Here is a 22,374-nt window from a genome sequence, read left to right as displayed (position 1 = left end):
CGCGCTAACTGATAGCGCATGCAAGTCACCCACACGTTTTACTGAGGCGAGGGCCAGCAGAAAAACGGTTTTGAAAGTGAGGTATTAGAGACCCACAGAGTCTAACGGCTCGAAGGGAAAAGCTTTAAGGGCCTCCAGGACCAAAGACAGATCCCATATCGGAACCGAAGGTGGCCGCGGAGGGTTCAGCCTCCTGGCGCCTCGCAGGAAACGGGTAATGAGTTTGTTTCTTCCTAGTGCGCGGCCGCGCGCCGAGTCGGCGAACGCAGCAATCGCCGCAACATACACCTTGAGCGTGGAGGGGGACCTGCCCGCGTCCAAGAGCTCTTGGAGGAAGTTCAGAACCTGTGGAACCTCACAGGACTGAGAGTTCAAACTCTTCCCTGCACACCATTTGTTAAACACTGACCATTTAGATGCATAGAGCCGCCTCGTCGAGGGGGCTCTGGACTGCGAGGTCGTGTTAACTACCCCTTCTGGCAGATCAGCGAATATTCGTTGATTACCCACGCATGCAGAGACCAGCGCTCTGGATGGGGATGCAGAATTGACCCTCGGGCTTGAGAGAGACGGTCTCTCCTCGCCGGAATCGGCCACGGGGCTGTGTCTGACAGGCTCACCAGCTCCGGGAACCAGGGTTGGTTCTCCCAGTGCGGGGCTATGAGGAGCACTGCGCAGCGCGTTTCCCTGATCTTTGCTAATACCTGAGGCAGCATTGAGATCGGGGGGAAAGCGTACAACGGGACACTGGGCCAAACTTGGGCCAGCGCATCCTTGCTCTTCGAAAAGAACCTTTTGCACTGAGCGTTCTCGCTTGTGGCAAAAAGGTCCAATTTCGCTTCGCCGAAGCGGCGCCACAACGTCTGTACCGTCTGGCTGTGTAACGCCCATTCCCCTGGGGTAACATTGTCCCTGGACAGTTTGTCCGGGTCGTCGTTCAGGTGCCCGGGCACGTGCGCGGCTCTCAGCGAGCGCAGCGAGCCCTGAGCCCAGACCAAGAGGCGTTCTGTTAGAGCGCGCAGGGCTCTGGATCTGAGTCCGCCCTGGCGGTTCACGTAGGACACCACTGACATGTTGTCTGAGCGAACTAGCACGTGGTGTCCCCGCAAGTATGGGAGAAAATGCTTCAAAGCCTTCTCGACCGCTAACATCTCCAGACAGTTTATATGGAGGTTCCGCTCTGGGCCCGTACCAGGGGCCGCAGATTGGTCTGCCCCCGTAAAGCGCTCCCCAACCCATGTTGGACGCGTCTGTCGAGACCACTTTGCGGTGTGAGATGACTCCCATTGTCACTCCCTGTCGGTACCATTCGGGCGCTAGCCAGGGCTGCAGGGCTGAGACACAGACCTGAGTCACGCTGACTTGAGCGCTGCCCGAAACCCACGCTCCGCGGGGTATTTTCGATTTCAGCCAGCATTGAAGCGGGCGCATTCGAAGTAAACCCAGCTGTAGGACCGCTGCGGCTGATGCCATATGGCCTAACAGCTTCTGGAAACGTTTCAGAGGGAGGTATCTGCCCTTTTGGAAGGATGCGGCGAGGTGTCGAACACAGCGCGCGCGCTGTTCTGACAGCCTGGCCGTCATCGCCACCGAGTCCAGTTCTATTCCTAGGAAGGAAATTGACTGACTGGGGATAAGTGAGCTCTTGGCCCAGTTCACCGAAAGACCCAGGCTTTCCAGATGACTGAGAAGCGCTATCTTGTGAGAGATGAGTTCCTCTTTAGACTGCGCTAGAATGAGCCAATCGTCCAGATAGTTCAGAATTCGCATGCCCTGTTTTCTCAGGGGAGCGAGAGCTGAATCCATGCACTTCGTAAATGTACGGGGTGCTAGGGACAGGCCGAACAGAAGGACGGTATATTGATACACCTGGCCGTCGAAGGCGAATCTCAAGAATGGCCTGTGACGGGGTATAATCTGGATTTGAAAATACGCGTCTTTCAGATCGAGAGATATGAACCAGTCCCTCGGGCGAATTAGCGTGAGGATCTGCCTGGTCGTAAGCATTTTGAACGGCCGTCTCATGAGAGCCCTGTTCAAATGTCTCAGATCTAATATGGGTCTGAGCCCACCGTCCTTCTTGGGCACGAGGAAATAACGGCTGTAAAAGCCCGCCTCGGTCAGAGAAGGAGGAACTCTCTCTATCGCCTTTTTTTCGTAGCAGCTTCGCTATTTCTGCATGAAGCAGATGGGCTGCTTCTGCGTTCACTTTCATTTCGGTCCGGGCTTGAAAGCGCGGAGGCCGACGACTGAACTGTAGCGAATAGCCCTGTATTACCGTGTCCAGCACCCATGTCGACACACCCGGAATAGCTTTCCATGCATTCGCACTGTAACAACATTGGCTATCGAATCATTCGTCGTTGGTTTGAATTAACAAATTCAAATACTCTGTGTTGCTAAAAACATTTCTTCCTGAATACAAAAGCTTGTGCACTTTGAACTCGTGAGTGCAAATCAGGCTTCGGCTCCAGCTAGTCGGCGACCAATTGACTTTTACGACACTAATTTCACCTCAGAGACATTCCGAACCCCCCCCCCTTTCCCCTCTCTGGACCACAGAGAGATAACGAAACTTGAAACTTTCTACACACAGACACACACACACACACAAACATCCTCCTATAGAAATATAGTTTTAATGTATGTAACTCAGATTTGGGTTTGACCTTCCTGTATGCATGTTTTAGTAATTTGTTTGATCATATAATTATGATTTTCTAGAGGTGTGGTTTTGAAATGTATTCTTTAATCAATAGTGTTTTAGTTAGAGAAGGTTCACTAACATTCTCTGGCAATCCCTTCCCCCCTTTGTTGAACTGTGTTTTATTGCCTAATGGAATGTCCAGCAACAGACATTTTAGGAGTGGAGCAGAGTTAGTGTTAATCTTTAACCCTACTTAAATCCTACATTTTCTATATGTATAACCATTGAAGAAATATGTAAACCTGAATGTAATTTCTCTTTTCCACGATTGTTCTTCTCTGTGATGGGTTTTTGTATTCTTGTAAACCTTAAAGGAATAATGTTTCAGATGTGCACCCTGTTGCAATCATAGATATGCCATGTGGATCTTTTTAAAAGTCCAATTTTCATTTCCATTTGTAAATGTACATCACATTTTGGGTTAATCTTATTCCTAGATTGTTAGTAGAACTCTTAATGCTTATTTTACAGAATAAGAAGTCATTTCTATGCCGTAGCGTTTAAACATACCAAATGTGGTCTTGAATTGAACCTCCATATACCCGTAGGAAAGATATGGGTACCAAATTATGATAAAATGCATTTTACTGCAGTTATAATTGTTTAAAGTAGAAATGGCATGATCCTAAGACTGTCATAAAACATGCAAATCGAACTCCTAAGTGAGACAAAGGAAATTTCTCCCGCCTGGAATTTCGCGTTCCAATTGGCCCAAGCGCCAGGGAGGAGGAATTTTTCGCTACCCTAGAAAAGCGGAACACTCCGCGTTCCGTTCAGTTGAGTTCGGTATTTTCTTTCGTCTTGTTTGTTCCTGCTTGTTCGAACCCTCCTCATCAGGGAGACCATCAATGGCTCCCGTTTAGGGGGCTTTATATTTTATTTTCTTTAAGTCTTTTAGTTTTGTTTCGTCTTCGAACTTCAGCCGACAACTTCAACTCAAAGGAAAAGACTCTGTTGAAAATCCCGCGGCGCGCGCTCCTCTTCATTGAGGACGTGCACGAGCACTGCGTCTGAGGAAATTCCTGGCTCCATGGGACCTAGTCCTCATCTCCGTTTTATTTTCTTTACTAAGTTTTATTTTCATATTCGTTACTCCCTCCACAAAGGGAACTGAACCCTGAATCATGTTTCTGGCCACTTCACGTTTCAGTGAACCTTTAAACTGCGCGCGAGTCTGCTCGCCCCGAAGACACGAGGAAACACGCCCCGCTCTTAAAGGAGCTCTTCTTCAGCAAATACAAAGAGAACCATGTGCCATGCAAGTATCGATTATTGAATTGAACTTACAATGTGATTTCTTTGTTGTCTCTTACGGGTTACTGTCTGTGATTTTTGCCATGCTGAGATCATCTCGGTGATCTCTCTCGTCCTGAAACTTTAGTTTCACTTTCTCCCTTCCTCTCCCTCTCTCATCTGTTATCCGTTTAGTCTTGTATTTTGTTTACGTGTCCTGTACATACATATTTACTCTTGTAAATTGTAGAACTTGTATTCCTTAGTTCGATGTAGTATTGGTCCAATTATTAAATTCCATATGCCCTTGACTGACTCTGATTTAATTGCCCATGTTACTTAGTCCCTGAAATGTTCGATCTTAGCTATATGCGTTATCTTGGTAGGCTACGATTTAAGTAACCTAATTTTAGTCTACAAACACCGAGAGTGTCTTTTCAAGGCCTGGAAAAGATACTCTTTCTCGTGTTTGTAAGAAGGATAATTTTCCTTGAGAGTTAAGTTAATCTTACGTATGTTTGCTGGACAAACAGATTGTTTGATAACTAAATTAATTCCATTAAAGTTATCCCATAACTTCGAGCTGAAATAAGAACAATTGATGTATTAATGACGAACCATAACCCGTTATGGTAATCGTTCATATATCAATCTAGTTCAGCTGCGATAAATTAATGTAACTGTAACATACAAAATATTAATCATATTCATGATTAATTATTAAAATTCCCTATAGATCATTTGAGCTAATATTAATATTAATGTACAACCCATTGTTCTTACAGCACTCATAGCTAGGGGTCGAATGGCCTCTGAGTCCTGCCCGCTGCATAGCGCGGGACGAGGGACCTGCAGTGGCGGGCGCGCGGTGCGCGCTGAGACAGTGCTGCGAGACGGGGACTCGCTGATAGCAGTGACCGGCCGGATTGCGCTGAGAGAGCCGCGTGAGTGTTTATAGCAGAGTGTGAACGCAGGGGAGCGGGCACAGGACTCTTTATTAAAACACGGCCGGTGGCAGTGGCGATATCTGAACCCTAAACGTGTGAGACAGAGCGAACAGCGTGTGGTTGTGAGCACTCGTGAGCGGGCACCTTTCCTACACTTAACACTCGAGCGGCAAGTGCTCGCTTTATGTGAGTGTGCTCTGTGGGGTACACAGGGGGAATTGTGCTTGTGTGTAGAAATGAACACTGGGTCGTGGGCATATTTACTACACTCAAACACCGTCGGCGTGAGCCGAATAACCAGAATTAACACTCTTTTCCAGATTTTCTGGGCCGCTGTACGAACAGCGTTTGTGTGCAGGCGAGCGAGTTGTATAACTGACTCATTGGCTGCAATACACACACTTTCTGCGTGTGAGAAGCTGGCCGCGAGCTTGGATCAGCGAACAGCATAAAAATTTTTGCTGCCAGAGCCGGGATCGAACACGGGTCCCCCGCGGCGGACCCGAGAATTGTTTAGCTAAACGGCCCTAAACCGTTTCCCATGCATTCTCAATGGTAGTGCTAAACCACTACGGATGTAATATATTTTTGTCCACTACGACTTTTGGCGCTGTTCCGAGTTTTTACAGACGCGCGATGTTTTGAAAACTTTTATTCTAGACACACTTCTGTGGAGACATCGACTCACTATCATCATTCTTGACAAACTTCTGTGGAGACATCGACTCACCATCATTCAGACTTCTTTTTCATTTATCAAAGGTAAGATACGTTGTTTGAGAATAATTTAAAACTAAAGTTTTAATGTACAGTCATATAACGTTAACTGTTACTGTAGCTAGCATCGGTTGCTTGGTAAAGAGATGACGTGTTATGAAATGAAGTGCCGAATAATTAACGTTAATTAACATGATCGTTTTAATTATTCATGTGTATAGTTTTCCTGTCATGACGTTAAATAATCTTGTCAGTCCTTTTCTGACAATGTTGTGTTGATGGGTTACCTCAGCAACGCTCGTTTTATATGGTGTTGAATACGAGCTAAATAATGAATGGACATGATAGTTTTTTAGATTTATGTGAATGGTTTTCATATTGTGATGTCAAATAAGCTATATATAGCATTTAAATGTGTTGATAATTCGCCTACAGATAGGCCTACTGTCTGTCTGACTACTAACCAAAATCTTGACTACCAAGTTATTACCATCTCAGACTGAACCATTAATACTTTTTTGAATGTCATTAAGAACATTAAAATATATTTTTTTAATGTATGAAAAGGTATTGTCTTCTTGACCTTTTGAACTACAGCATGTGACTGAAGTTCAGAGATCAAAGATTGAACAAGCCCTTGTGTGATCCATTTCTCAATATTTGTAATTTTAAATGATCCACAGTTGAGCCCACATAGATTTCTGTTGTGCTCACTGTGTTAAGAGTTTTGCAAAAGTGACCTAAGTATTGAGAAATGTGTAAATTAAACCTAAAATTATATTATTCTTTCAAGGTAGATCAAGATGCAGAAGAAAATGATGTTCTTCCCAGGGAGAATATGTGTTGTGTTCCGCAAGGGACCTCTCGGATTTCTCCTCCAGGAGCCGTCTAAAGAAGCTAGGCGGATTAAGGACGAACCCACTCAGCAGGACAAGTCTGTGGCCATGAGGGAGGACCTTGTGCGGCAGAATGCTCTGATTGTGGTCCGTCAGAGAGGAGGGGATGCCTCAGACAGGACGGAGGTGCTGGGAGACTACATCCTGCAGTTTGGCAAATATAAAGGGAAGTCTTTCAGGTGGCTTTTAGAGAATGATGTAGGGTACACTATGTATCTCATCAAGAACCTCCAGAAGGAGGAGGCATCAGGCATCTGCATGTCTGAGGGGCATGGCAAGGACAGCCTACAGTCATTTATAAATTATGCTCTTAGTTTTGGAGAGATCCAGTCTCTTCTTGCCTATGAGGCCAGTGGAGTGGGTGTTGCGGCAGCCTCGTCGGAAGATGACCAGCTGGTTGGCTTTGGTTCCCGGGCCAAGAGCACCTGGAAGGAGATATGGGATGGCAGAGCTGATGGCTATGCAGACTTCATCTTGGGGAAGAGCTGTGTCCCAGGGACACGCATGTGCAAGTTGCAGCAGTACCTGAGGAAGAGGCAGGAATCTGCCACTGATTCGACATCTGCTGAGCATGCCTCAAGGGCCCCAGCTAAACCCCTGGGTAGGTTATCTTATTAACATTTTTGTTCAAATTTTTTTAGATGAAAATTACTATTCATGTATGACCAGAAATAGACTTTAAAATATTTCTTGTATACATCCAAAATTAAAAATATAAATGTACATGTGAAAAATGCTTCTAATTCATCCTAAATTTGGAAAACAAATTATTGTCTGTGCCACAGTGATGGATGACGATGAAGAGCTGGAGAGGGCGATGTTAGGCATCTCACCTTCTAAGCTACAAGTGCAGAGCTGTAAGTACACTGTTATTACACTGACCAAATGTCAGAATTGATGATGACCTATGGTCTATTTTGTATCTGCTGTCTTCCACTTTTATTTCTCTGTGTTTATGTGTAACCAGTTGCTGTGCCAGCAGCAGTAGCAGCAGCTGTCATACCCAGAGTGTCACCAGGAGCAAAGAAAGGTGTTTACATAAAAGGTTTCAGGGCTGGAGTACGATTCTTTTACATGATGAAATGCCCTCCAAAACTGAATCTTCACTTAACTTGTTATATTGTTTGTGTTCTGGCCATGTTCCGGCCATGTTCCTTTAACAATATGGTTCGTTATACTAACTGTCCTAAGGACTATGAATTGATCCTACCACGATGAACTGATTCCAACCGCAAGGAGGGTAAATATGCACTTTTTGCTTTCCATTCATGATGTATTAAAAACAAATTAAGTAGCGTTGGGTACTAACACTTGAATGCATGCTTGTTCATTGAGTTCTTACTAACACCAACACCAACAGCATATATTGTGAATTCTAAAATGACTGATGATTTTTCTCTGTTATAGTTTTATCTGAGGCACTGTCCAAACCAAATCCTGATACAACTTCTGAACTGCAAGCATCACCAGTTGATGGTAAAAACACTGTAATCAAGTTCATGTAGTCAAATGTTTAGTTAATTTTGGTTACATAAAAATAATAATTGGTATATTTACGTTCATGTAGCTCCAGCCTCTCCAGGCCTGAAGAGGAAAACCCCTGTGCCCCTTCCAGCAGAGCTGACATTCCTTGTAAAGGAGACAACAGCAGAGATGCCTAAGTCAACTCTAGGTATGTTTCCATTTTAGTGTAGGACTGATACTCAATTACACATCTGCTTAATGCATAGCAGATCTAACGCTGTATCATTTTCACAAACACAACCAAAATTTGTTCATCACATCATGATGCTAATAGCCTGTACAAATGCAAAACATAAAGTCTGCACTTCTTTTTAGGACCCCGCACAAGTGCTGCTGGCACCTCTGCACGCAAAGCGCTTGTCTTTAAGGATAGTGGCGAAGATGGTAAGAATGAACAGCATGTAGTTAACCCTTGCATTTTGTGAACTCCTGACACTAAGATGTTTAACTCTGCTTTAATCATTTTGTTTTTCACACTATGCAATCTATAATAATAATGAGTTGCATTACATTCTTTTTGCCCTATCCATTTTTCTTTTTAAATCCTAGTTCCCTCAGCTCAGCCACCCATTCCTGTTCCTGTTCCTGTTCTCTTGCCTGGGCATGACCACGACATGAGTAACTGGAGCTGTTCTCAACACCAGAAGCTGTGGATGAGGATAGAGCTTCAGGATCTCGGGCTGTGGCCTGGGTCTCGCTCAGTGCGTAACCCAGGGAACACAATTTCACTGTGGCGTCTTCCTCCACAACCTGAGCTTGTCGATACGGTGGCTGCGCTCCCATCTCCCAACTTCTTCCAGCTCCACCCATTTTTCATCTGGAAGCCCGAGAGTCACATCATGGTCAGGTTGAGGAACAATTACCTCCTTCCATGTCTGCATGGATGTCCTCATCCACAGGTGGTCTCTGCAGGTGTGGGCAGGCCCCGAGTGATTGTTGGCACCAGTGGCCAGTATTACATCTTGTCCTCACGTCTCTGCTGCAAGGCCTGTCGGAGGAACTGGTTTGCTGACAATCCACGATGGCTTGAGAAGCTGCCTAAGCGGTTTACCAACCTTCTGCCCGCATTCCTGACCTACAAGAAGGCCATCTGCAAGACTGTGATGGATGAGCTGAGGCGCACTGGCAAGTCACCAACCGATATGGCAAACCAGGTGAATGAGCTCATGCACCTCAAGTATGAGCGAGCTCACCTGGCATACCTGCATGCCATAGAAAGCGTCAGGGATGCTGAGGCCGGCATGCATGGACAGAGGACCATTGGGCAGTTTCTGAGGAAGGAGAACACGCCACGTGCTTTCGGGCATTATGACGACCAAGATGGGTGGTATGGAGTCTCCGTGTCCAGCTTCTACCTGACCGACTGCCTACTAGATGAGTTCAGACGTCAACAGCCAGCCATGACCAAACTACTCCAGGGCACTTTTGGGCAGGTCCTCAGGTCAGACCACACCAGGAAAGTTGCAAGAAAAGTAACGCTGGCATCTGGTGTCATGTCCAGTTATGCCATCATGAATGAGAACTGGCTGATTGTTTCCTGGGTGATGGTTCAGTCTGAAACTGAGAGGTCCTTGGAGCCGATGTACCAGGGAATGGCCAAGAGGTACAGCGATGCTGGAGTGGAAAAGGCAGGCTTCCACTGGATGGACAGGTGAGAACTGCCATCTTTTCTCTTACCACTAACATTCAAACAGCCAATGTCATGTCTAATAACTAGTGCTGTCAATCGATAAAAACAAAAAAATGTTTTGTAATTAATTGTGATTAATATAATTGCGATTAATAAAAACTAATATTTATATTGTAATAATTGTACATATACTCCCCAAATAAACGTAGAAACAACATAGAGACAGTTGTTTATATTTTAAATATTTGTTTATTGGCATCTTTTTATGAAAGATGGCACCAATACCGCTACTGGTGTCTTGATGAAATTGATAATTTTTTCCAAATTTTAGCCATTAATTATATGCATTCAGCATTACAGTATAATTGAAAGCTATAATTTTAAAATATTTATAAGGCTTTAAATAATATAACAACTTTTAATTTAAGTGAACTTAAAACAATCTTCACATAAACCCATTATATTAAATACCACATTTACCTGTGCCTTCAATACACCTTCAATATAATTTTTTTTTTTCTATTGGCCCAGTCAGACCAGTTCAGATTTTTACTTGTCCTGTCAAAATGCACAAAAAGTTATTGTTTTCATAGTTTTTGACTCATCTAACCTTTCAAACAGTGCTTTAAGATTTTTAGGTAGGTATATCAAGTAGGATATATACAGAAATTGAATAAAGTTATCAAAAACTTCACAGCCTTCACTGCATAAATTATAAATTAAATATACATTAATCCTTCTTAAAGCTACAAACATTATTCAGTCAAGAGCAGTGAGTTTTTGATTTGTTCTTAGATTAACATTAATGACAAACATCAATTTTTTTTTTTTTTTTGACAGTAACAAATTCTGTTTCTTTTTAAAAAATCTAAATTGATCTACATCTTTGTGCATTGCATTTAGGGATTGCTGTGCTCCATTCAAGATCCCAGACTGCATCCCTGGTGAACATCTACACTGGGATGCCTGGAAGACTACCCCTTCCATTGTTGCTGGGGCCACCTCTGGACCGCTGGAGAACAGCTGTGCCTCACGGGCACATTTCAATCACAACATTGTGGTGAAGCTGGACTTGTTCCACTGCCTGAGGCGTTTTTCACGGGAGTGCACCTCTGAGCATCACCCTCTGTTCAGCACATTCTGCCAGCTCCTCTCCGCAGCCTTCTCTGTGGTGGATCAGGAGGATCTAAAGAGGCTCCAGGATGCCTATAGGTTCTGTGGTATCCATCCAGCCAATCCCACCAAACAGCACATACGGGAGCACTGCAGGACCAAAATACCACAACCCACAGAGCTGCTGGACAGAGTGGAGAAAGTCCTGAAGCATCTGCACCAGGCCATGGACCCCAACAGTGTCCCTCTCTTCAAGCCATCCATGCTGAAAACTTGGCGCATACAGAGAGTTCACATTCTCCGCGGTTGCCTTAGTGACCCTGAACTCTCTGAGGGCATAATGTACCGGTATGGTGGAACTCTTCAGCTAAACCACATACCCGGTGAAGGCGCCAAAGTCCCCATCTGGATCCCAGTCAGAGGTACGTCACAGCAGGAGGGGTACCACTTCCACCAGGCCCAGTGGATCACTGGGACTCATGTCTCCACTGAATTGTTCCAGGCCCAGGGCATGACAGGGGTGGCACGGTGGAACTACCAACGGCTGGTGGACCTTAAGCAGCCAGGTGTCATCCTCCCTGATGTGTTTGACCCAGCTCTAATAGTGGAGTTAAATTCTGCCTCCAAGAGAGTGACTGGGCAGGAGAAGTACCAAGCACTTCATCTCTCTGACAGAGACACCGGAGAGAGGTTTGGCCTAGAGTACACAGAGCCAGGCTGCCGTCCAGTTCCTCTGGATTGGGACAAACACCGAACCCAAAAGAGAGACGAACCAGCTGCTCTTGTGCCTCTGCCTCCTGTGCAGACACGTGGTCCTGCCCAAGCCCAGACTCCAGATGCTGCACCCTCCTCCTGCTGGATACCGATTTCTGGCACGGCGTCCCCTAGACCGGCACCATCCATCGGTCGTTCGCTCTCTGCTGGTACACTGCTAAAGCAGGAGATGCTGTCAGAAGACGACCAGGCACCTCCAGTGGCGATGGGTAAGTTGACATAATCTTTTTAGACATACATTTTTGCATTGTTTTAATGTAACATCATGATCATCTGATGAACTGTCATTGCTTTATTGTGTTCCAGAAATCTCAGATGCCATGCCCCTCCCGCTGAGGTCCTCGCCGAGGAGCGCTCGCACAGGACCCATAAAGACGGGCGGACGGGTTTTTGTGTTGGACCACACACGCTGGACGCCAACCATGAAAGAAGCTATCGACAGCTTGCTGCAGAAGTACCATGGGGAAAAGGACATTCTGAAGCTTGTGGATCGAGACTATGCTGAAATGGTCCATCAGTCTGCCACAGATACCAATAGCTTAATGCACCCCACAACCAAGCTGCACATATCCCGCTATGTGAAGCACCTGGCAAAACTCCTCAACACCAGCTCTTCTTTGAACACAAGCCAGGAAAAACTTCTGGAGACTCAGCAGCTGTGGCACTCATTAACAAAGGGGAGTGAGACTGCTAGTGTTCCTGTGGTCACCATGGAGCCGGCTATTGTGAACCCACCTGCACCTGCCCTGTCCACACCTCTGATACAAGACTCCATTGAGAAGATTGTGGAGAGCATCTTGGAGAGGCAGCAGCAACAGCATCAGCCAGAGCAGAAGAAAAGGCAGACAAAGACGTGTCTTGCTTGTGGACAGCCCAAGTCTCGATATGAGACTGATGGATCCTCCATCCACTTTTTCCACCAACAAGGGCCTGTGCGCTACTTCTATTGTTCAAAGAAGGTGCATCAAAGTTATGCTGCTGAGGGACTCTCTAACCCCAAAATGCCTTTTGGAGAATTTGCACAAACAGAATTCTTCCAGAGGGAGCTGGAGGCCACCAAAAAACGGGTGGAGGAGAAGACGGAGAAAAAGAGGAAAAGGCCAGACTCCCAGCAAACAGGCCGCCGGTGCAGATTCTGCCACATGGACCTGAAACAGGGGCCAAACAGCCCACACATCCATACAGGCTTCCCTGGAGTGGCAGGGAAATACATCTACTGCCCATCTAAAGTGTACTCTCTATACAGAGATAAGGGCATGGCCAAGGAGATGACCTGGAATGAATTTCAGCAGTCTCCTTACTATGAGACAGAGAGGCAGAGATGGGTGGATGAAAGGAAGAAATAATTCACATGTTTATACTTATAAATAATTTATTGTAGATATGTATATGTTCTGTAGGTTTATAGGTTTTATAGGCTTCTGTATAGATGCAAATATATTCTGAATAGATGTAAATATGAAAATGTACCTATGTAAATAGTTAGTTTGGGTTTTGGTTTTTTAGTTTTTAGTTTTGGGTTATTTTGTTATTTTTAGTTTCTGTTCATTTTGATTGAAATATCTAATCTCATGCTTTTTCCCTTCTTACATGTAAATAAACATATTGATGATTATTTTCTACACTGTGTTCTGTCTTCTATCAGTGAATCAAAGTATATTCAGTTCATTTGAGCAGTATATTTTCTATACTTTCTACTTCTCGCATTTGATAATGCCTCAGTTAAGATTTTAAACCTGTATTTTGGGGAATGTTTAAAATAAGTAATTCAATGTAAAAGCTTTAATCCTATTGGCTGTTTTCTGTCACAAGTTTTTCGGGACGAGCCTCCGCACAAGTTGCAATCCTATTGGCTGTTTTCTGTCACAGGTATTCGTATTAAAAAAAAAAAATGTAAATGCACAAGCTGCAATCCTATTGGCTGTTTTTCTGTCACAAGTATTTCGGGAAGAGCCTCTTCACAAGTTGCAATCCTATTGGCTGGTTTTCTGTCACAGGTATTCGCGACGGGCTCCCGCGTGAAAGCCTGTTATTCTGCCACTGAGCCACAGGGGAAGAGTGCATAGGCTATCGGTTCGCTCGAGCATAAGAGAGTGCGGGTCATGTTTTTTGTCGGCGATAGCGTGCAGACGTGCGTGTATTATAACAGGCTCGTTGCTGCAACATTAACATTTTCAGCCGCCTAAACTCAGAGGGGGCTGAGAAACGTATGGGAATTGGAGAATGGCCCGGCCTCAGCGGGGCTACAAACATCTCCCTCCTCATTCCGCCGGTGAGTGAGGCACGCGGGGTGCTGAGCATTACTTGTGACCGTCCGCTCTGACATCCCTGAGAACGGCGCAGTTTGCGCGGGAAGCGGGGCGAGTAGCCGGAGCGTCGTCAAGTTTTGCAGGCGAGCGTGTAAGGTAACAGGCTCGTTTACTGCAATATTAATATTTCCAGCCGCCTGAACTTAGAGGGGACTGAGAAATATGTGAGAAAGGCGGTAGCCAAGCCTCGGTGAGACTCGAACACTCTCTTTTCTCCTATCACCGGCGAGTGACGGACGCGGGGACAGTAGCTTTCTTGTAACGTAAAGAAAACTAACCCCGCGACTGTCAGCTTCTGCAATCCCTTGTGAGCGGCGCAGTCTGCGCGGCTCGAACAGAGGGAGAGAGTGCGGGGAGGGCGAGTAGCCAGAGAGCGTTATCCTGTTTGCAGGCGTGCGTGTACTGTGACAGGCTCGTTTACTGCAGTATAGATATTCCCAGTAGCCTGAACTAGGAGGGGACTGAGAAATATGTTAGAGATGGAGGTTAGACCGGCCTTGGCGGGTCTAGAACACTCTTTTCTCCTTTCGCCGGGAGACGGCGGGCGGGGGGGAGGGGGGGTAGCTTTCTTGTAACGTAAAGAAAGCTAGCCCCGTGACCGTACGCGTCTGCGATCCCTTGTGAGCGGCACGTTTTGCGCGGCTCGAACAGAGGGAGAGAGCGAGCCCCGTAATCATCCGCATCTCTAACACACCTTGTGAGAGGTGCAGTTGCGCGGCTGGACAGAGGGAGAGAGAGAGCGGGGAGTGGTGCGAGGCATTTGAAACAACGCCTAGTGTAAAGATACATCAGTAAAACACATAATGAGAAAGGATATATCGCCGGATAGCTGAGCTGGCACGGCAGGCTGAAGGCGGCGAAGATTCGTCTGGCTTCCTCAGGCTGTCCTAGGCTGGCTCGTTGCTGTTTTCGACGGCGACGGCTTCTCTCAGAGAGCAGCGATGCGAAGAGCTTCGCTGAAGAGACAGAAATCAGAGAATTAAGCCTCCGAGCCCTGTTTTTATACGCTCTGACGCCGCCCCTTCTGGCGGGCTGTGACGCGCGAGGGCGCGCGCACCCTGATTGGGCGTGACGTCACGCGGGGCTCACTGGTAGGCTTAAGCAGTTGCCGCGCGGCAGCCAATGAGCACGCAGTATTGCCCGCTCTAGCTCTGCTGTGCTGCCTGCTGCACTGCGTTGACAAATTATGAAAAATTAAGGATAATTTTTTGGCTTCAGTATCTCGAGAAAAGATGACTTTTCCCGTAGCGTAAGTTCCTTACGCAATACGAGAGAACCTCTCGTAAGAGAACTCAGAGTTTCCCTCATTTCAGGGTTATACTCAGAGTTTTCACTTAACCTCCTTTCTGAAACAGGCCCCAGGAGGCCACGCGAGAGGATACGTTATTATCAAACATCGCAGAGATCAGCGACGCGGGTGCTTTCAAATGTGAGTAAACACGGTTCCTTTTGTTAAAATTGCATGTGTTGCACTACTATAGAGTAAACTGTTGAATTGTTGAAGGTGTAAAGACGTTAGTTGTGATTTTGTTGTAAAAACACGTTTTATTATGTATAACGTTAGCTAACAGGGGAGCTCCAGTAAGGACACGTAAGTTACGTCTCTAAAGTGGATTTACATAAACCATATACATCTTAAAGACGCTCATTTTAAATGTCTATTTACATCTGACAGGAAAATCTTGAAATATCACAACATGAAATAGACATCTGAGTGATGAATGTGTGCTATTATGTAGGACAAATCTATAAAGTAACTAAACATAAGTTATCTATTTTATTTGTCCATTAGTTGATAAATTGAGGAACATTTATATTGGACAAAAAGTTAAAACAACCTCAACATGTAAATGTAGTGTTGAGTTCATAAATCACAGAGGTGATGTGAATCTCGTCTGGATGTTACAGGGACAGATGAACAGATGTGTGTTTATCCGGTGGAGAGTGGCTCATGAAGCTAAATGCTGCTATCAAAGGTTTTGAGTGAGTACACTACAGAAATGAATAACAACAACTATTTAAATATTAAGTTGTAGTTTATTTTAATTATTGTAATTTCAAACAGAGCTATTACAGCACTTTTCTGATTCTTGATTTCTGTGCATTTGCTGCAGATTTTTTGAGGTGGAGCAGGACCTGCAAGGGAAGATGATGGCAGCATTTGTGAAAAAAGCGTTTTTGTCTTCTAAATAATACTGAAATCAAATGACATTGTGCGGTTGAAATTACTGCTTTTGTGTTATGTTTGTGCATTTTTGTAGGATCTGAAATGTCAGCAGGCTGGTGTGAACACTGAGGATGAGGAGCCCAGAGCTGAATCCTGGAGATGGTGCCATGGACGAGACCCTCCATCACTCCACCTGCCCTTATGAGACCCTCCACCTGTCCTTATGAGACCCTCCATCACTCCACCTGCCCTTATGAGACCCTCCACCTGTCCTCATGAGACCCTCCATCACTCCATCTGCCCTTATGAGACCCTCCATCACTCCACCTGCCCTTACGAGACCCTCCATCACTCCACCTGCCTTTATTGCCTCAGATTGTGAAGCACAACACATCACACAACAACCTCCAAGCACGAGGGAACGGCTCACCTCTGGCGGTCAGCTGATTCATCAGAATAAAGCCTCAGAATGGGAACCGCTGTGTTGAGATGGCGGAAGGATGTGGGGTTCAGTGCCTGTAGTCTACATACATGATTGTAGTTTGAATAAAGCTTTGTTTCATGTGTTGACTTGTATATGCATTTGTTTATTGTGTGATGGTGACTTTCATTCATTCTTTTACTAATTTATTAATATTTCTCATTGTTGTCAGTAAATAAAATATAATTATTTAATTAATGTTTTATTTAATTGTTTGAAAGAAAATGTAGATATGTTCATTATATACACATCTAGAGTGTATTCAATCATGCATAGCTATGACATACATTACATTTTGTTTGTTTTATTGAATTATATCATTTTCAGTAAAAAGTAATATAATTAAGTATTGGTAAGCATTTATCGTTGTTATTATTGTATGTTTTGGGGTGGGATAGCAATGCAATTCATTCTGAGGTAATATTAATTTTTAATATTAATGATACTTAAATTTTTCGAGTACAAAATCAACAGTTTTCTCCAAAGGCGAATCTTCAATATCTGGGTCCGTCTTGTTTGCTGCAGAGAATGGCGAGAAGTTTCACTCTCACTACACTTCCGGCTTCTGAACTGGTTGCAGTTCCTCTCTGATTCCATATGAGGGCGCTCACAGGACGAGTGCAGAATGAATGGAGGTCTATGGCGGTATACCCCTCAAAATCCACTTTTCTCAGGATATAATTTTTTGTCTAGTAATTTGAATGTTGTATTCGAAAGGAGATGCAAATAAATTACACATTGCTGGGTGTTAGATTTTTTTGAGTCACTTATTTGCTTTAAAAAGTATTTTAAAGTGTCAATGACGTCATACACATGTACGACCAGAGATACTGCTTTACAGCAATCCTTCAGTCACTTTGGTGCTTTCGCGCTCTGCATTTTCTTTTCTCTCGAGGTATCGACAACACAGCTGACACAGGTAAACACACGTGCTAGAAGAGTTTTTGTTTTGTTTGTTTGTGGTCCCGCTTTGGATCATCATGCCACGATGCCATCAAGCGGGATCTCTGGTCGTAATCAGTCCTTCACTGACCAATCAGCGTCCATTAGCAGAATGCTAGCGTGTTATGGGCAACAACAACTCAACCTGTAAGAAATCAAAAGGACATAAGTACTCGTTCATTCAACTTTCGACCTAAAACCCATGTTGAACTTGCAAAATCTACAATCAGATCTGAGATTTCTCAACGGCAATCGGGTGAAAGAGACAAATTTAGCCGTCTAGCCCCATTGACTCCCATTCATTTTGCACTCATGGCGATCGCCCCCAGTGGAACTCTGGTGGTACTACAACCAAAATTCGGTACAATAGGACTTAATAGGGAGTGGGCAGTAGTGATGGGATTTATGGCTCTTTGAGGGGATCCGGATCTTGGCGATCCGTTCCTTTCACAGAGCCGTTCAAAAGAACGGCTCTTTTGGCTCTTTTTAAATATTTAGTCAGTTTTAAGAAGCCAGCTTGGGGGCATCTCAGTTTATCCTGGAAATAATCACTGGGAGGAATGATGAGGTGAGATTTGTAGTCAAATAATTAAAACTCAGATATCACACAGACAGAGGCACGCAGGTTTTTTCCCCACTGGAGTAGGGGAGAGCGGGGCACAAAGTAACGCTTTTTGACTTTCTCAGTTTGTGTAAATCTACTTATGGTTCAGAGTATTTATTTTTTCCCACAATAATTTCCCACATGTCTAGTACAATTATGTGTTTTTGTTTTATTAATACAGTATATACTTTTTTCTTGATATACCCCGAAAGAATGGAAGTGAAATGTGACAACATGCCCCATAGGTGGGGTACATTGTAACATGTGTGGGGCACATTGTAACATGACATATGACAGCTTAAAATGTTATCTGATCTAATAAAAAATATATACAAAACAAACTAAAATATTTTCTAAATAAAATACAATTAAAAAGCTTTTTCATATAAAATAATGGCAATTTTTAATAATTAAATATAAACTCATTTTTGAGTTTTGATTACGAACACATGAAAACACAGCTATACAACATAGTTCAAAACAAATAAATAATTAGTAATTTCTGAACATTGACTCTCAGGCTTTATTCACCTTTTTCTCACGTTTTCTCAATAAAATTAATAAAAGTATAGAATATAATAGCATATTTCTAATAGGGGCACATTTTAACGCAGTGTTACAACATGCCCCCGCCTGCACAACTGGGATTTAAACCCGGCTAGTGTCTTCTGCTAGTTAGCGAAGCATTAAATAACTATCTCAACTGTTAAATAACATCTTGGAGATTAAAATAATATCAGACTTGTCTTATTTTAAATAAACACAAAAAATAGAGATGAAAAATTAACTTAAGAAATTTACTTTTGCTATGGTTTAATAAATGTCTATGGATATCTTCCAAAAAATAAATAATTTTGGGGGATTTTTTTTTTCTATATAGTGTTGATATGGCAACTAGTAAATACACAAAGTTTCGTCATCCAAGCATGTGCGGAAGTATTTAAAACAAGCGTGTTACAACCATAGACAGTGGTTACAACTGGCCCGTGTTACGTTGTGCCCCGCGCTCCCCTACTCACGTGAAGGATGCGTGCACAACTATCATCATGCTGCGCTGGGTGCGCCCCTCCCCCTATAACTGTTCTGTCTCGCGGAGGAGCTCATTTGTGTGCATCTGTGTGAAACACGCATAGGAAAAAAAGAACGACAGAAAGAACGGCTCCCCTCCAGCCGCGACTCGGCTCCCATCGTTCATGTTTAGGAGCTGTTCAAAAGAATCGGTTCGTTCGCGAACGTCACAACTCTAGTGGGCAGGCTCTCCGTAGACGGGCTCTGTTTGCTGTCATGCTGTGCTGTCTGGAGTTTGCTGCGGGTAAATATTCACCCAGTACAAAATAGCACAAAAATAGCTTGATTTTGCATTTTGATAGAAACAAATCGTTCAATTATTTGTATTTGTATGCTTTCATGCTTTTGCGTCATTTTATGTCAGTTTTCGCGTCGCATGAACAAGCCTAGCCCATCGTCTCCGTGTATTCTCTTTTCTTGAGTATGAGTATGAGTATGAGTATGACTTTGAGTATGATTATAGAGAATTAAGTTCACATAAACCTAGTGTATTAAGACTTTTTTCTATAGTACACTCCTGTGTGAAATTGCTCAAATGTGGAAATTTGATTGATAATTGTAATGTTGTTTGAATACATCTGTCTTGTACCTCAGGTTTGAAAGGCCTGCAGCATGGCTTGTGCACAGCAGTCTTCTATTGAGTACCTCAGAAATACTTGGGCAAAACTGGTGACCCATATGAGAAATCATTCTCTGATCATTGAGAATCTTTATCAGCAGAGGGTTTTCAATATCCATGAGGTCGAAGATCTCAAAGCTGAGAGGACAGAGTTTGATAAAGCCAGATGTATATTGGACTGGGTCACTAAAAAAGGGGAAGAGGCCAGTAATAAATTACTCAAGATTTTGGATGTCACTAGGACGAGTACATTACACCCTGATTTACACTCGTGGATCAGCTGTTTTCCCTTCAGATGGGAAGATGAAGAGGTCAGCTATTCATTTGGTGAGTAGATAAATGAAAAAAAAAAACATTTTGGTGAAATTAACACATTTCCAATATAAATTGTGTTTTTGTTGCTGTTTTAGGTACAAAGCCCTGTCAAAACTACCAGACAGTGCTCAAGAAGAAAGCAAAAATGATTCTGAAAAGGGAACATTGCTGTAAATATCCGGTTGACAAGATGCAAGGAAACTTCCATTTCATACCTGTTGTTTTAGAGACAGACTCTGAGGTGAAAACTCAATGCAAGATAAAATGGAAAAACAAAAAAAGCAAAAAGCTGCGGCCCAAAAAGCTGAGAGCATACATTCCTACTGTGCAACAAGCACTTTCACCTGAGGATCTGCTGAGATGCCAAGATAAGAACATCCTCCTCATAGGCAAACCTGGAATAGGAAAGACTACAGTTGTCCAGGAAATGTTGCGTCTGTGGGCAGAGAAAGATGACCGAGAGCTGGACTACATGTTTTACTTTGAGGAAAGTTTTTTGTCCGGTTCTACCAATGACGATTTGGAATCTATTTTGTTTAAAGTGTATTTGAAACCAATGGAAAAAGACAGAAAGGACGTGTTTCAAGATATTGAGGAAAACTCTGAGAATGTTGTCATTGTATTTGATGGTGTTGTTGATTTAGAAGAAAATTCCACCTTATGGAAGATCATGAACCACGAGCTCCTTCCTGATGCCAAGATTGTAATAACATGCAGATCAGAGGTGGAATATGATCCGCTTTTCTTCGACTGGCCGACACTGAAAGTGTATGTCCAAGGATTCAGTGAAGAGTCTATCAACGCTTACTATCAGAAGATGTTGGGTCACGATCCTGTTCTTCTAGATGTTGTTTTGAAGAATCAAGAGCTGTTCAGTCTCAGCCATGTGCCAATGTATGCATTTATGGTTGTCACATTCATTCCATTTAAAAATGACACAGATTTCAACCATCCACACACAGTCACAGAAATGTACATCCACATTTTCCGTCTTGCAGTGAAGAAACAGAAAAAGAAAACAATTAAGCAAATAGATAAATACCTGAGAGAGATCGAAGATCATGTTCATCTCTTGATGGAAAATGCATACAATGCAACTATGCAGAAAACCCTGAACCTTCCAGACATTAGCAGTAATGAGGAAGATATTTGTCATGCTTTTTTGAAAATGATCACAACCACAGACTCACTATCTTCAGCAATGACATACTGTGTGTTTCTCCACAACACAATGCAGGAATTCTTCTCAGCTTTGTGGCTTCTTGGACATCCAGGTGAAATTGAGAAAGTCCTACAACTCTGTCAGACGGAAGAGTATAAACACATGAAACATGTTCTTCCTTTCCTATGTGGACTTCTGGGAGAACACAACATTAAACTCATCAAATGTCTCTTCCCAGAGGATCAGATAAAGAAAACATCTGACTGGTTCATTGAGAAGTTTTTGGAAACTTTCCTCCAACCTCAGAGTGAAAGTGAAGAGTTTGATTTTCTCTATGTGTGTCAGTGCTTGTATGAGCTCCAGTCACCTAAAGCGTGTTTAATATTCCTGGAGAAGATGGACCATCAGCTTGAGCCTGAAGAAGATCTCGACCCTCATCAGTGTTGTGCTTTGGCTTACGTGATCACGCAGTCCAGAGATAAAGAGGTTTACCTGAATCTGGAGGACTGTAACATGACTGACGCAGGAATGAACATGATGCTCAGCTGTGGACCCAAGATCAGGTACTAAGGAATAGGGGTGAAACGATATATAGCAATATAAATTAAAAAAATGTGACCGTATCGTGGATGTGAAAATCATTCGCAATATAGTTTTTTTCACTCCAAGACTGAGCTTACTGTATTTATAAGGTATTATAAATACCTTAAGAATAAATATTTATTCTTTCATCATGCACTCACCCCCGTGTCATTTTAAACCCATAAGATTTTCATTCATCACATTTTTTTATGAAACCTGAGAGATTTCTGTCCTTCTATTTAAAGTCCATTTCCCTAAAACTTAAAAGATCCAACAAGGTCATAAAAGCATTGTAAAAAAAAAAAAAAAAAAAATCAATCGATCAGTTTAATCCTAGTCTTCTGAAGAGACATGATCGCTTTATATGATGAACAGAATTACTGATCAACACACATATTGTAGTGTAAACATAGACGTTCAAATATATGTATGTATGTGTGTGTGATGTGCGAGAATGACATGAGTGAGTAAATGAAGACAGAATTGTAATTTTTGTATTAACTAACCTCTTAACATTTGGGAATATTTATTTTGACACGGTTAAAACTGTTATAATTGATTGAATTGTTCATCTGAAGCACATA

General features: G+C 43.4%; 2 protein-coding genes across 2 annotated transcripts; both read left to right on the top strand.

Moving 5' to 3' along the window:
* Window positions 1–7,527: 7,527 nt before the first annotated feature.
* LOC307158245 (uncharacterized protein) lies at window positions 7,528–13,173 on the top strand. The gene is made up of 6 exons (XM_079870667.1): window positions 7,528–7,976; window positions 8,068–8,172; window positions 8,340–8,408; window positions 8,574–9,675; window positions 10,558–11,750; window positions 11,848–13,173. Exons 2-6 carry the CDS (start codon window positions 8,154–8,156, stop codon window positions 12,885–12,887), a joined length of 3,423 nt encoding a protein of 1,140 aa, XP_079726793.1. The 5' UTR covers window positions 7,528–7,976; window positions 8,068–8,153; the 3' UTR covers window positions 12,888–13,173.
* Window positions 13,174–19,138: 5,965 nt separating this feature from the next.
* On the top strand, window positions 19,139–22,084 carry LOC307158301 (nucleotide-binding oligomerization domain-containing protein 1-like). Its single transcript, XM_079870735.1, has 3 exons — window positions 19,139–19,356; window positions 19,707–20,058; window positions 20,142–22,084. The coding sequence occupies exons 2-3, from the start codon at window positions 19,725–19,727 to the stop codon at window positions 21,776–21,778; spliced, it is 1,971 nt and encodes a 656-aa protein (XP_079726861.1). The 5' UTR covers window positions 19,139–19,356; window positions 19,707–19,724; the 3' UTR covers window positions 21,779–22,084.
* Window positions 22,085–22,374: the final 290 nt, after the last annotated feature.

The sequence above is a fragment of the Squalius cephalus genome, assembly GCF_949319135.1.
Source record: "Squalius cephalus genome assembly, chromosome: 1".
Classification (NCBI taxonomy): Eukaryota; Metazoa; Chordata; class Actinopteri; order Cypriniformes; family Leuciscidae; genus Squalius; species Squalius cephalus.
This window is presented reverse-complemented; position numbering and strand designations above follow the sequence as displayed.